At 40.8% G+C, this 14,745-nt stretch overlaps 1 protein-coding gene across 2 annotated transcripts in view; it reads left to right on the top strand.

Moving 5' to 3' along the window:
• Positions 1–14,745, top strand: part of LRIG3 (leucine rich repeats and immunoglobulin like domains 3) — a 50,447-nt gene that overhangs the window by 21,683 nt on the left and 14,019 nt on the right. For both annotated transcript variants that reach the window (XM_006077934.3, XM_044941574.1), the window contains exons 4-10: positions 8,625–8,756; positions 9,242–9,385; positions 10,412–10,555; positions 10,861–11,004; positions 11,435–11,578; positions 12,812–12,892; positions 13,915–13,986. In XM_006077934.3, the coding sequence (XP_006077996.2) occupies positions 8,625–8,756; positions 9,242–9,385; positions 10,412–10,555; positions 10,861–11,004; positions 11,435–11,578; positions 12,812–12,892; positions 13,915–13,986 (861 nt within the window). The remainder of the gene's footprint in view (positions 1–8,624; positions 8,757–9,241; positions 9,386–10,411; positions 10,556–10,860; positions 11,005–11,434; positions 11,579–12,811; positions 12,893–13,914; positions 13,987–14,745) is intronic.

Here is a 14,745-nt window from a genome sequence, read left to right as displayed (position 1 = left end):
AGAGAGGTAGGGAAAAAAATTTTAATTTACTAGAGTTAATTTTTATCGTATATAATTCAATTATTTCAAATTCAAACAATTGTTCAGTAAGTATATTGTTTAGGATCCTGGTGTCTTCTAGGACCTGTCCTTAAATTTTGTTTACATGAAAGGACTGAATAGAATGTATATTTGGGGGATCAAAAAAGGATTGTTTTGTGTGTGGCACAAGGGCATTTTCTACCTATATTCTTTTTTCTTGCTTGTGAAAGTGAAAGTGTTAGTTGCTTAGTCTTGTCCAACTCTTGTGACCCCATGAACTACAGCCTGCCAGGCTCCTCTGTCCATGGAATTCTCCAGGCAAGAATACTGGAGTGGGTTGCCATTTCCTCTTCCAGGGGATCTTCCTAACCCAGGGACTGAACCCAGATCTCCTGCATTGCAGGCAGATTCTTTACTGTTGGAGCCACCCGGGCCCTCATTATTGGAGGATCTCTGTATTAAAACTTTATGGGCATCTTTATCGTGTTCTTGATCCCAAAGATAATTATATTTTTCTGTTGAACTGGCTTTTAGCTGAAAGAATGGATTCTGTGCTCCTTACACATCACTAATGCTTCATCAGGAATCTGTTTCCTTGCAGAAGCTTCCTCAATTGGCTTTATCCTTTGATGCTACAGGACCCAGTGGACCGGTCTAAACATGTGTTCTTTTAATGAAACTTCTTAATTATCTTTTTAGAAAAAAGATGAGCAGAGACAGTTTATTTTTATCTGCACGGGAGAGGTTCTTTGCTTGCCAAGTCTCTTTGCTAAAAGAAGCCTAATATTACAGGGTTAGTTACTCCAGCCAAGGTAGTTTTCAAGGAAGCTTTTTTTTTTTTTGGTGGGAATGGGGAGAAAAGAGAGGTTATTTTTGGAAATACAAATGACCTTTAATGTATTTGCAAATGTAATGTTTTCTTTTACAACTTGTAATACCTTTATAAATGGTGTTAAACTGGTGACTTACAAGTTATATATAGCAATCAGCATTTCCTTGGGGCCTGGCCGATTGTCCCAGTTCGTACAGTTAATGTGCTTGCTCCCTGGTGGTATGGAATGACCATGGACTCAGGAATTTGTTGGCTGCAATAACTGAACTGGACTTCATGGATGTGGTCAAAGTAATGTATTCTAAGAAAAGAGGGCATTGCAGCATGTTAAAAAAAAAAAAATGGTTTCAGATTAAATTTCACTGCACACATCCTCTCTAAAAGGAAAATGCCACATGTGCATACCTTCTCTAAACAGCCAAGCTTGCATGACTTTACACAACAAACTGCAGAACCTTCAGCTGCCTTTATGTTGTCTAACAGGCAGGAGACAGTTGAGACCATTGACAGATATCTCTTATTCACCAAGAAGCTACAGTTTAATTGGTTTCAGGATTAATTGGTTTCAGGCATTCCAGTGTGATAAAACTTGATATTCTGGTTCCTCACGAAGAGTCTTCCACTCTGGGACTCTGCTCTCCAACTTTGGAAATAAACTAACACAGTTTATATCCACTTAAGACTGCATGAGGGCTTCCCAGGTGGCTCAGTGCTAAAGAATCTGCCTGCCAACATGGGAGACACAGGTTCAATCCCTGGGTTGGGAAGATCCCCCGGAGAAGGAAATGGTAACCCCCTCCAGTATTCTTGCCTGGAAAATCCCATGGACAGAGGAGCCTGGTGGGCTACAATCCATGGAGTCTGAAAAGAATCAGACACAACTGAGTGACTAACAGTTTTCACACCTTTACATTCTTTGCGGGGTTCAGAGTATGAGAACAAACAAACACATTTCTCACACATGAGAATTACACATTTTGCCATGTTCCTAGGGATTGCAGACATGGAAATGCCAGAACTGGGCTATTCTGGTCAGTGGCATCTTACATCTGAGCAAGAGGGGGCCCAAGTTTGCTTTTGAAGGGGACCCCCAGAGGACTCTCGTATACACAAGACAACACACAGGGGCAGCGAGTCACGTGGAGGGGAACTGGGTCCCAGTGTCCAGAGGCTGCAGAACTTGAAACCTGAGCCCGTATGTCAGTGGAGGAGAAAGCACAGCCTGAGCCCTGCAAACCAGAGGAAGAATGGGGCTATCCCCCACAAAATGGGTGTCCAGGCAGACCATCTCTGTTCCCCAACATCCCTCCTCTGCACCTCCTCCTGCCTGTCCCCAAGCCCGTCTTTCTCCCCACTGCTGCCAGAGTAGCCTCTCCAACATGTCCGTCAGCTGTTGTCAGCCACCATGTGAAGTCCTCTGTCCTCCCCTCTCTGCATGAGTGATCTTGAGATAAAGGCCAAATGACTAATGTGGTTTTACAGGGTCCCACTTGACCTACCCTCGTTTCCTCCCAGCTCCTCACTCTTGTGCTTCCTGTTTCTCCTGTCTCCACTCAGGACCTCCCACCATCAAGGCTTTGTTCCATTTCTTGAAGGGGAAAACGCTTTGCCTTGCTCTCACTTCCTTTTTTTTAATATTCCCTTTTGTTTATATTTTATTTTAAATTAATTTTTATTGGAGTATGCAGTGTTGAGTTGGTTTCTACTGTACAGCAAAGCGAATCAGCTGTACGTATACATATAGTCCCTCCCCTTTGGATTTCCTTCCCATTTAGGTCACCACAGAGCATTGAGTAGGGTTCCCTGTGCTTTACAGTAGATTATCATTAGTCATCTGTTTTATACATAGTACTGTAAATATGTCAACCCAGTCTCCCAATTTGTTCCACCTCCCCTTCCCCTTTGGTATCCATGTTTGTTCTCTGGTTCTGTGACTCTGTTTCTGTTTTGCAAATAAAATCATCTATACCATTTTGCTAGATTCCGCCCACATGCATTAATATACGATATTTATTTTTCTCCTTCTGACTTATTTCACTCTGTTGACAGTCTCTAGGTCCCTTGCTTCTGCTCAGAGCACTGCTGCTGCTGCTAAGTCGCTTCAGTTGTGTCCGACTCTGTGCGACCCCATAGACGGCAGCCCACTAGGCTCCTCTGTCCCTGAGATTCTCCAGGCAAGAATACTGCAGTGGGTTGCCATTTCCTTCTCCAGTGCATGAAAGTGAAAAGTGAAAGTGAAGTCGCTTAGTTGTGCCTGACTTTAGGGACCCCATGGACTGCAGCCTACCAGGCTCCTCCATCCATGGGATTTTCCAGGCAAGAGTACTGGCCTCCCCTTTGCCAGGGGAAGTTTGCTGGTGCCCACACTCCTTCCACCGCTTTTTAGGAGTCTGTCCTTTCGTCTTCATGTGTCCCTGTGGTGGCTGCTTCCTCTGGCCTGCCTCTTCCCCCAACTAGAATTGCAGTGCTGTGAGGTCAGGGATGACATCCCTCTTGTTCTCTGCCAGGCCATCAGCACACTCAGAGCAAATACCACCATATAAAAGTGGTAAGTTGGGTTTGGTTCTGCTTAAAGGTATTTGGCAAAGTAGGCTGAAAAATGAAGTTAGCGACAGAGTGAAACCATTATTGTTGGACCTGAGAAGCCAAGGCTGAAATACCTGGGCCTCCAGTTTTTCCGGGGCCTCTGAGCAGCCTAAGGCCACCATCTGCATTCCAACTGACCCAGCCCCCAAGTCTGTATTTGTCCACAAGGGACTGATTATACTTGACCTCAGCAGTGATGTGACCAAGGAACGCCTTGTACTATCAACAAGCATAAATAACCAAAATATTCGTAGTCCTTAAGATGGATTTGCACAAGGCTGAGATGCCTTCCATTGCTAAGAGTACAGGTTTTTGTTCAGTGGAAGGATGGCATTTCCACATTAACTTCAGTAATGGAAAAAAATACACAGTTTTGTTATTTGTTAAAAGATTGTACATCTTCTGCCAAAAATATTATTTAGCTGCAGTGCTTTTAATCTGTTCATTAATTTTGGCATTTATCCATATTTGGAGAAAAATTGAAACTTAGAGTTGAATTGAATCTTTGTCTCCTAGAAGTGGTTATTTGTGACCCCACTCTGTTATTAAATACATTTATTTTGAGGATTTTAAGTGATTAAAAAGATTTTTTAAGCTCATTTTTTTAGTGTAGTTGTCTTTTTTAAAAACCCTTCTTGTTTGGTAGAGAACAAGTTTGTTTGTTTTTTTAAACTGGTACATATCAGGTGGTTATTTGCCAGTTAATCTGAGAGCTAATATGAAACTGGTATTTGGATTTAATTCAGTTCCATTAGAACAGAGTTAAAATTTTGTGATACAGGGCCCATTATCCTGGCAGTTGTGAGGGATTTTTGTACTGGGACATAGCGCTGACAAAGACGCACTGTACAGGCTCCATTTATAACTGAGCACTTTCACACTGCAATTTAGGAGGTGTGCAGCTCAGGAAATTGCCGGCTTTGGCCGGAGCACACTTTAACTGCAAGGAAAATTTTATTCGTCACTCAAGTAATTGGCAGTTTTAATACCTTGTTCATAATTACCTTATAAACAAACGAATACACAAACCAAAGATTGTGTGGCCTGTTATCTAACTTGTAGCCTTCTTTGAGCAACGTGATAGACACCTGTGGGTCTCCCTCTCCCTCCCACCAATTACTAGTTTGCTCCATTTATTGCGAACCTATGGCTATTTCTTCTTGTTGTTAAATAGAAGCATAGCTCTGCTAGCTAGCCCCAAACAACCTGGGGACCAAAACCAGATGCAGAGTTTGATGGGAGGCAGTGCCTACAGACCAGACGGAGGGAAGGAGATGAGAGGGGGTGCTTCAGGGTTACTATGCTGTTTGGTGGAGGGAACATCCTGGTAATGCAAACATTTGGGCTAAATGCATTTAAGAGAACGTTTTTGTCCCCCGAAATGTGGTTTTTTTTTAAAACCCACACACCCTGACCCTGTGGCCCTGTGGCTTGTCTGTTGGACTGAATCCATCTCCGGGATGTAGAAACTGACTAATTGTCTCACTTGCCTTACCCTGTACCTCACAGCTAGATCAAGGGGTTTACATGATGATGAATCCAGATGCGGGAAATGGTCAGAATCAGAGGTCGTGGCTGACTTAACTCTAAACAAAGTCTGTTAAGACTTTATGGGAATCTCAGGAGCTTGATAATTGTAACTTATACATGGGACTGCTAATCCCCCCGCCTTTTGCTTAACGTTACTATTTTCACAGAGTTCAGCTATTAGGATATAAATCACCCATGCCTGTTGCCTTATGTAGGATTATTTTTAAAATGGCATTAGATTTTCAGATGACTTGGGTTAAAAAAGACAATTCCCTGATAGTCCTTAGAGGTAACACATGGAGGTTTTTCAACCTGTTTTGAGAGTTTTGTTCGTTCTTTGTTATTGGAATAGGTTTAGAATGTATGGCTTGTTTTCTCCCCTTACTGGGAAAAGCAGCACCTGGCATTTGCAGGTATTTGGGAAGCAGGCCTTCTACTCTGTTGGGTGCCAAACACATGCAAACTCCTGGGTTCCTCTTAATCCACCTGGGGTGAGACCCCATTTTAAAGGGCCTCCTTAGTGTTGGCATTGGAGAAGGAAATGGCAGCCCACTCCAGTATTCTTGCCTGGAGAATCCCATGGACAGAGGAGGCTGGCAGGCTACAGTCCGTGGGGTCACAAAGAGTCAGACACAACTGAGTGACTGGGCACACAGTGTTGGCATGATGATGGCTCAGTGAGCTGATGTGCACCCCCAGAGGAGTTTGGAATCAGTAGTTCAGCGTTTTGCAAGTGTGAGAAGTTGCAGGCCCTTCTGGAAGTGCATCTTCATGTAAGCACTTTCATACCAAACTATGTTTGTATTCAATGAAACAGCCTTCAGGGAGTGCTACGGGACCAATAGGGAGTTACTCTGTGAGGTGGGAGAGCTTAGACTTCATAGGTTAAAAGCTATAGTTTCCTAATTTAAACACCAGAGAGATGTTATGATTAAATGGCATAATATATGAAAAATGTCTAGCATAGGTCTTGGCTTTTAATATGTCCTCAGTGTTACTAGATTCCTTATATATTCTAAAATGGGCTTCCCATCCTGCCTGCGAACACAGAAGATGTAAGAGACACAGATTTGATCCCTGGGTTGGGAAGATCCCCTGAAGGGGAGGGCATGGCAACCCACTGCAGTATTCTTGCGTGGACAATCCCATGGACAGAGGATCCTGGTGGGCTGCAGTCCATAGGGTCTCAAAGAGTCAGACAGGACTGAAGTGACTTAGCACGCACACATGCACATTCCAAAACTGAGGGGTAGAGACACAGTTTCAAAGGAGCTCACAGTATGGCAGAAGAGACCAACAGCATAAAAAGTGCTGTGTCAGATGCAGCAGAGGATTTTGTGGAAATACACGAGAGGTGCTCCTGTGGTGAGAGGCACATGAATCATAGTAATGCAAAAGAACCTAACAACTTACAGACCCAGAAACATTGTAATGCATCTTTTGTTACCTGAACATTATTGAATGGAGTGTTTCAGTATTAACAAATCTCTGGCCTCAGGCATTAGTATTTGCAAGAATCCTCTGGTCAGAAATATATTAATGAACTCAAAACACTCTACGAATGTGGCTATTGGTAACAAAGATACACATACAATCTCATGTCTAAATTTTCCTCTTAAATGAGGTTTACCTAAGACTATGTTTAGAGATACACAGATGACACCACCCTTACGGCAGAAAGCAAAGAGGAACTAAAGAGCTTCTTGATGAAGGTGAAAGAGGAGAGCGAAAAAGCTGGCTTAAAACTCAACATTCAGAAAACTAAGATCATGGCATCCAGTCCCATCACTTCATGGCAAATACATGGAAAACAATAGAAATAGTGAGAAACTTTATTTTTGGGGGCTCCAAAATCACTGCAGATGGTGATTTAATTTTAGACTACAGCCTGAAATTAAAAGATGCTTGCTCCTTGGAAAAAAAGCTGTGACCAATCTAGACAGCATGTTAAAAACCAGAGACATTACTTTGCCAACAAAGGTCCATCTAGTCAAATCTGTGGTTTTTCCAGTAGTCATGTATGGATGTGAGAGTTGGACTGTAAAGAAAGCTTGAGCACCAAAGAATTGATGTTTTTGAACTGGGGTGTTGGAGAAGACTCTTGAGAGTCCCTTGGACTACAAGGAGATCCAACCAGTCAATCCTAAAGGAAATTAGTCCTGAATATTCATTGGAAGGACTGATGCTGAAGCTGAAACTCCAATACTTTGGCCACCTGATGCAAAGAACTGACTCATTTGAAAAGACCCTGATGCTGGGAAAGATTGAAGGCAGGAGAAGGGGACGACAGAGGATGAGATGGTTGGATGGCATCACCGACTCAATGGACGTGAATTTGAGTAAACTCCAGGAATTGGTGATGGACAGGGAGGCCTGGCGTGCTGCAGTCCATGGGGTCGCAAAGAGTCAGACGTGACTGTGCGACTGAACTGAACTGAATGCCTAGAAATGGCAGCACGTGACTTATATGACATACAAAGTTCCACTTAGAGCCTTCAGATTGTTTCGTTGTCCTTGGGCTGTGAAGAAAAGACCCTTCTGTTTAGTTACACTCTGCCGTCATCCAAGCCTCTCTCCCTTGACATTTTATTTTTTCTTGCCTAGTAGATAATCTAAGAAGCCCAAGCTGCCTGGTCTGATATGACAGTTAAGATGGTATTGCACAATCAGTTTGGTTCCTGTTTTCTAGCAAGATTGTCATTTAATGTTGAATCTCCCCCTTGAAAACTGTTGTATTGATGACCGTTTAATAGCTTTGACTTGGCCTTTGTCTTGTTTATGTTTGTTTTTTCATTTGTGGTCTAGTGTGTAGTGATCTTCAGTAGAACTTTCCACAATAGTGGGGATGTTCTGTATGCGTAGTGATCCATTTGACCGATAGCAGGCAAAAGTGGCTATTCAGGACCTGACGTGGCTACTGTGACTATGGAACTGAACTTGAACATTTAATTTTAATTTTAATGTAAAGAGTTATAGTAGCTGTGTGGCTTCCATACTGGACACCATGATCTGGTGTTTAAGACAGTGTCAAGCTTTTTTAAAATCTCCTTGTTCCCAGGGATTGTTTAGATTGGCATGCTCTTAACTAATACTTTTCTAATATTCAAAACCTTGGAGTATATCCACTGGTTTTGAAGAATACAGCAATGCTTTGAAACTTGTTGTTTCTTTAAGAGATTTGTCCATGATGGCTTTTAAAAAGCCCAATCTAATGAGTATTTTAAGTTCATTTGCCCCTATAGTATGTATACTTTTCAAGAAAAGAAGTAGAGATGGATTAATAGGGAACTAACAAACCGGTGTCCAGAATGCCAACTTCGTGCTAGTCATTTCACATCTCATTTCATAAAATGATAAGGAAGAAAGACCATTAACAAAATAACAGAAAGAAAAAAATCAAGTTTAAATGCACTGCATTCAGATACCCACAGCTGTTAAACACGCCCAGATTTATATAGGAATGTTTTTCATATTTCTAACTTTATGATCTATTATTTAGTGAAACATTGAAGTGACCAAAGAGTTGCTGTTTTAAAAGTGCTCTTTAGAGCAATCAGTTTTCCGTATTTGTGAAGAACAAGTTAGAAATAGTATCTTTCACCTTTCAGATTGTTGTACCATTCATCCTGTTATCTGTGCCATTCTTTAAATCCAGAGCTGGAAACAAAATTGTGGAAATATTACCTGAACATCTGAGACAATTTCAGTCCCTTGAAACTTTGGACCTGAGTGGCAACAATATTTCAGAACTTAAAACTGCACTTCCACCCCTACAACTCAAGTATCTGTAAGTCAAGTTGTTTTTAACAAAATTTTCACCTGTGATGAAAATATTGTGCTACATTAAAAAAGAAACAACTTTTATGATAGAGACCAGATACAGACTTTTTTTTTTAACCACTGTCTTCATTTACTTTTTACACTTTTGGATTTCAAAAAAACGAGATCTCTTTTGACTACTTAAAGGAACCAAATGCTTCTTTAAAAAATTAATCGAAAGTAAGCCACTGGTGTGTTTTATTAATAAATGAATTTCACAAAAATTAGATAAGCGTCTGTAACAGATGTTTGTAATCTTCAAATGTTTTATTCACTCTTTCCCTAGAAATATGTGACTCATAGTTGATATTGGCCTTCAGTGACCTAGAGAGTTAATTATTTTAATGTCCATTGTAACAAATAATGGCTCAGCCCTCTGAACAAGTGTTTCTGTACAGAGTACACATGTACTTTAACTTCCCAAAGAGAAACTCAGCATCAGACTTTCAACAGGTATATCAACAGCAACCGAGTCACATCCATGGAACCCGGGTATTTTGACAATTTGGCTAGCACACTCCTGGTGTTGAAGCTGAACAGGAACCGAATCTCAGCTCTTCCACCCAAGATGTTTAAACTGCCCCAACTGCAACACCTGTAAGTAAAATGTTCTCTTAGATATGGTGTCCTCACCTCCTCTAAACCCTTGGCATCTCCCCCCTAAAATCCACCACGTGGTAGAAGGAGTTCAGAAGCAAGGATGTAGCTAGCTACCTTTTCTCTGAGAGCTGGAGGTGTAGAATCTGAATCAGAAAGAGTCTTAGAAGTCACCCAATGCATTCTTCTGCCTGAGAAGGCACGCTGGGTGTTCCTAAGAGTGGAGAGTGTAGTCATTGAACAACCTCCATACAAAGACATCATGTTGGCAGTGAAGATGTGACTCTCCACGGAGCTGCAGATGGCAAGGATAATACCAGCAACTGACTGCAGGGACCCTGGTAGCTGAAGGAGCTACAAAGAACTGTCTCATTAGTAACGGTGAAGCCCTCCGAACAGGCTCCTACAATATAGTGGTTTCAGCCTTGGTTGCACATTACAGACACTTGGGGAGCTTTTAAAAATCCCAGTGCCCAGGCCACACCCTACAGCAATTACACTAGAACCTCTGGGAGTAGGATCCAGGCTTCAATAATTTTTTAAAACTCCCCAGGTATTTCCAGGGTGCCAACAAGATTAAGAATAACTGCCTCAAAGAGAAAGCATTAAACACAGGGCAAATCGTGACAGAGGGGAATCAACTTTTGTAAGCAGTTGAACAGGATAAGCTTGACGATCCTGCTCCTGAAGAGACCTCGTGTTTTAACATGATATTCAGTACTCCCATTCTGGATAACTTTAAAAACCGATATTAATATGTTTAGTTCTACACTGAATGGACAACAGTTTAGAAACTCAACTGCGGTCTGGTGTCCATGTTTTATCATTCTGAAAATGCATCCCATGTGTCGGAAAGAAATTTGTTCACTCCTAATAAATCAAAATTCTTCTCAATAAAAATGTTTAGAAATTTAAAGTATCTTCTGTAATTTAATGCAGGCTAGTTTAACTGTATTGTCGTATGTCACATTTTATTACTGCCTCCAGAACTTGTCATATAAGCTAACTGTTTAACATCCAATGCAGTGAACTCAACCGAAACAAGATTAAAAACGTAGATGGGCTCACTTTCCAAGGGCTTGGTGCTCTGAAGTCTCTGAAAATGCAAAGAAACGGAGTGACAAGACTTATGGATGGAGCTTTCTGGGGGCTGAGCAACATGGAAATCTTGTAAGTGTGGGTGGTCAGTTCCTGCTCAGGCAGTGTGATCCTGAAATGCTCAGTAAGCTTTCAGCAGATTTTCTTTGAAATCCTGTGTTACAGCCTCATCATTGATAATTTTATAATATAATTTTTAGTTTTGTTTCAGATGTTGTGACTGGGAATGTAGAAGCATAGTATTTTGTGGTGATATCTCTGTATAACAAAAGCTACACACCCCAGTAGGCATATGTAATAGGTTGTAATCATGTCCCCTTTGAAGAGTCTCGATAATCAACTTAGGATCTTGCTTTTGACTCTCGTTGTCAATGTAGGCAGCTGGACCATAACAACCTAACAGAGATTACCAAAGGCTGGCTTTACGGCTTGCTGATGCTGCAGGAACTTCATCTCAGTCAGAATGCCATCAGCAGGATCAGCCCTGATGCCTGGGAGTTCTGCCAGAAACTCAGTGAGCTGTGAGTAGCCTGCTATTCTCCTCAGGTTTGAGAGCAGGAATCATGCCAGAGCATGAGCTTCTTACCACTGATCTGTGAAATTTTCATAACAGAGTTTCCAAGGTGACAGCTTTTTTCTTTTTTGTTCACATGCAACCTAGGCATAGTTTTCTTGTGAGAAGTTGAAGCTAGCTTCAACTTCAGCAACTGCTGTTTCAGTTCTGTGGCACAGGGGCTAAAGCAATGGTGGTGATTTTCAAATAAAAAAATTTTAATTACTAGGATTAGAAATAATGTTTATCTGAGCATTATTAAGAAGGAGGAGTTTTAAAATAAGGATTATTGTGGTAATATATATTACCTGTTTTGTTTTTTTCTACAAATCACTGCTTTGAATTAGAAAATAAAAGCTATTGTTGATTTTTTGTGGTTGTTCATTTTCTCTTTATAGGGACCTAACGTACAATCACTTATCGAGGTTGGATGATTCAAGCTTCCTGGGCCTAAGCTTGCTAAATACATTGCACATTGGGAATAACAGAGTCAACTACATTGCTGATTGTGCCTTCCGGGGGCTTTCCAGCTTGAAGACTTTGTAAGTTACACATTTTGCAAGTTACACATTTTGCTCTCTGTGCATGAAGCTAATTGGTTCCTAAGCATACCTACTTTTCTCCAAGCAGATTTCCTTTGTTGTGAAGGAAATGTGTACAACCTCAGAAGAAGTGTTTTAATCTTTCCCAGATCAGTTTGATTAAAATCAGTCCATTTCATCCATATGTGCTTCTTAGAGGGATTAGAAGGAACAGTGATCAGATTGGTGAGGTGATTACAGTTAGCCTTCTCAGGATCTCCAGGAAGTTGGTAACTGCTCAAGAGGCAAACAATTTTAAATCCACTAATTTTTTCTTCATAAAAATGCAGATTAAAAATTACCCAGAGCACGAAAGATATATAAAGGGCAGCAAAGGAAGATGCCTGTTTGTGAGACCAGTTCTATCCAGACTTGATCTCTGTCCCAAGAGAAAGAAGAGAGAGTGGGATTAATTGACCTTTGAAAAAGCTCTCAAATATTCATTTGAATGTTGTGCAATGGGCTCTGGGTTTTTGCACTGTCAGAAACTTTTGCTCTGTACACTATTTGAAGCATTACATAATTGAAAAGTATGTTGTATGCTTTGGCAACCTGCTCCTTGTGTGGTTGGAACGGTGGTTTTAAAGTTCACCGTATTTTTCAGGCTATTCAAGTCTTTCAGAATTTAGTCATCTTGATAGAGGAGTTCATAGGACCAGAGTCAACTATCCTAATTTCAGGCAAAAGTGTAAAATGTTGTTGAGGGAGGAGGTAAGAAGTATGTTGAGGAGAAAAAGAGTTTTCTATTGTTTTGAAAGAGGCAGAGATGATATGGGGAGTTATGAGGGATTTATTAGAAATTACATGATCTTAGCTTTCTAAACGTATCTCTAATAGGGAATGCTTCCTTGGTGGCACAGTGGTTTAGAATCTGCCTGGCAATGCAGGAGACACTGGTTTGATCCCTTATCCGGGCAGATTTCACATGCCACAGAGCAACTAAGCCCATGAGCCACAACAACTGGGCCCATACTCCAGAGCCCAAGGACTACAACTGCTGAAGCCCACACACCCTAGAGAAAGCCCAGACACAGCAGTGAAGACCTACCCAGTGCAACTGTAAATTAATTAATTAATTACATAAATAAAAAACCCAGTCTCATCTGGGCCACTTTGATTAAAAAAAAAAAAAAGAGGCCTGTATCTTTTGTTACATATCTGGTACCAGTTTCAGTATCGTTCCTTTTTAACTAGAGATCTGAAGAATAATGAAATTTCCTGGACCATTGAGGACATGAATGGTGCTTTCTCTGGGCTTGACAAACTGAAGCGCCTGTGAGTATGATTTGCTTCATAATTTGTGTCACTCTTTGACCCAAACATTTTGTTTTTTGGTTTTGGCCATGCTACATGGCTTGAGGGATCTTAGTTCTCCAACCAGGAATTGAGCCCGGGGTCACAGCATTTGAAGCCCTGAGTCCAACCACTGGACCACCAGGGTGTTCCCTAAACATTTTATCTTAATCAAACTCAGTTCCACATACAAGTTGACATCTTTAAAGAGTTGTGAAAAAAGGTGCTTAATCTGGTTGCTACCTTTTATCATTTCCCCAAATGACTACTGTTACACAGGAAGTGTATCAATTAGGTTTTCTTCCTTGATTATAGTGCTTTTACTCTGAAACTGGGTCATTGCCGCTGATTTTAATATCCAGATAAGAATTTTCAATTGTCTTGAGAGCTTAGACTCTTGGGATTACTGTTGTGTAAAGGTTAGTGCACTTACTAACTTCAGAATTTGAAATGTCACAGGAATGTTTAAACGAGGTGATCCAGTGACCAGTGATCATTGGTGGGTCATCAGTGGATTCCAAGCAGTACAGGATAAAAACATGTTTCTATTTGGCCACAAAATGGCCTTGCAGATGGGCAAATTCTGTGTTTTAAATGAGTAACTTTCAAGTTGACATCCATTTAGTTCTAAACTTCTGTGAGTGATGAAGGTATCCATGGAGTGGGTGGGTAAGGAGACAGTCTGCACTGTTACCTGCTTTATTTATGAGTGTTCCGAGACATTTTACTTGGAATAGGTTTCTGCCTCTTTGAAAAAAATCACTGGTTTACCCGTCAGAGTAATTTTTGAATACCTGTTTTTGCTGGGTTCTCTGTCAAATGCTTTGCAACCATGCTGAACTGAAATCAGTGTCATGGATATGTTTTTTAAGGATGTATTGTTTAATTGAAGAAAATAGAATATTCACAAATGGTTTAAAAAGCAGTTCTTTTCATGAGAATTGCACTCCAAAATGGCTTTTTATTAACTGTTCTATTATAACTTTTTTTTTTTTTTTTAAAAGAATACTCCAGGGAAACCGGATTCGATCTATTACCAAAAAAGCCTTCACTGGTTTGGATGCATTAGAACATCTGTGAGTAGCAGGAGTTTAGTTACCTTAAAAGATAGTCTGCAATGGTTATCCCCTTATTTGTCATGGAAGATAACACAAACTAGAATGTAATTTTGTTGGTATCCTCTCATAAAATGTACGCATCTATCCATCCTTTGTCTATCTACCTACCTACTTGTCTGTCTATACCTGCATGAAAGTGTAAGTGCACAGATACATGTTTCTTTTGCATTTTAGGGTGTTTCTTTCCATCATTTTGGAGTTTTCTTTAGTTATGTTTCTCAAGCAGTGGCGTATTTAATTTTTTTTAAAAAACTACTATTTCTTATGTACCCACTGCACTTCAAGCATTATGTCAGGTATTTATTTATATTTCTCAATCCTCACGAGAAAACTATTTAATAGCTATTGTTATTTCAATTTTTAAGTTAAGACATGGAGGTTCTAAGAGTTCCTTGCTTAAATTGAAGAGTTAAGAGGGTGACTTGCAAGATCAATAAAGATGATTCCCACCCCCCCAACCCCAGTTCCTGCGAGTGACTGGAGAGTTGTAACACTACTTGGAGAACTTTTGTTTGTTGTTGCTGTTGTTTAATTATAAAAAGCATGCAGCCTGTTTTTCCTCCTTTTATTCTTTCTCATTCTCTTTTGCTACTGACCTCTAAGTTCGCAGCTGGCAGGAGCAGGGCTGAAACCAGGGCAGCCTCTCCCATCACAGCAGCTGTCTCCTTCACAACCTCTGCCTGCCCGGGAGCTGGAGGCACACATTTCTGAAATGAC

This window comes from Bubalus bubalis, chromosome 4 (genome assembly GCF_019923935.1).
Source record: "Bubalus bubalis isolate 160015118507 breed Murrah chromosome 4, NDDB_SH_1, whole genome shotgun sequence".
Lineage (NCBI taxonomy): Eukaryota > Metazoa > Chordata > Mammalia > Artiodactyla > Bovidae > Bubalus > Bubalus bubalis.
This window is presented reverse-complemented; position numbering and strand designations above follow the sequence as displayed.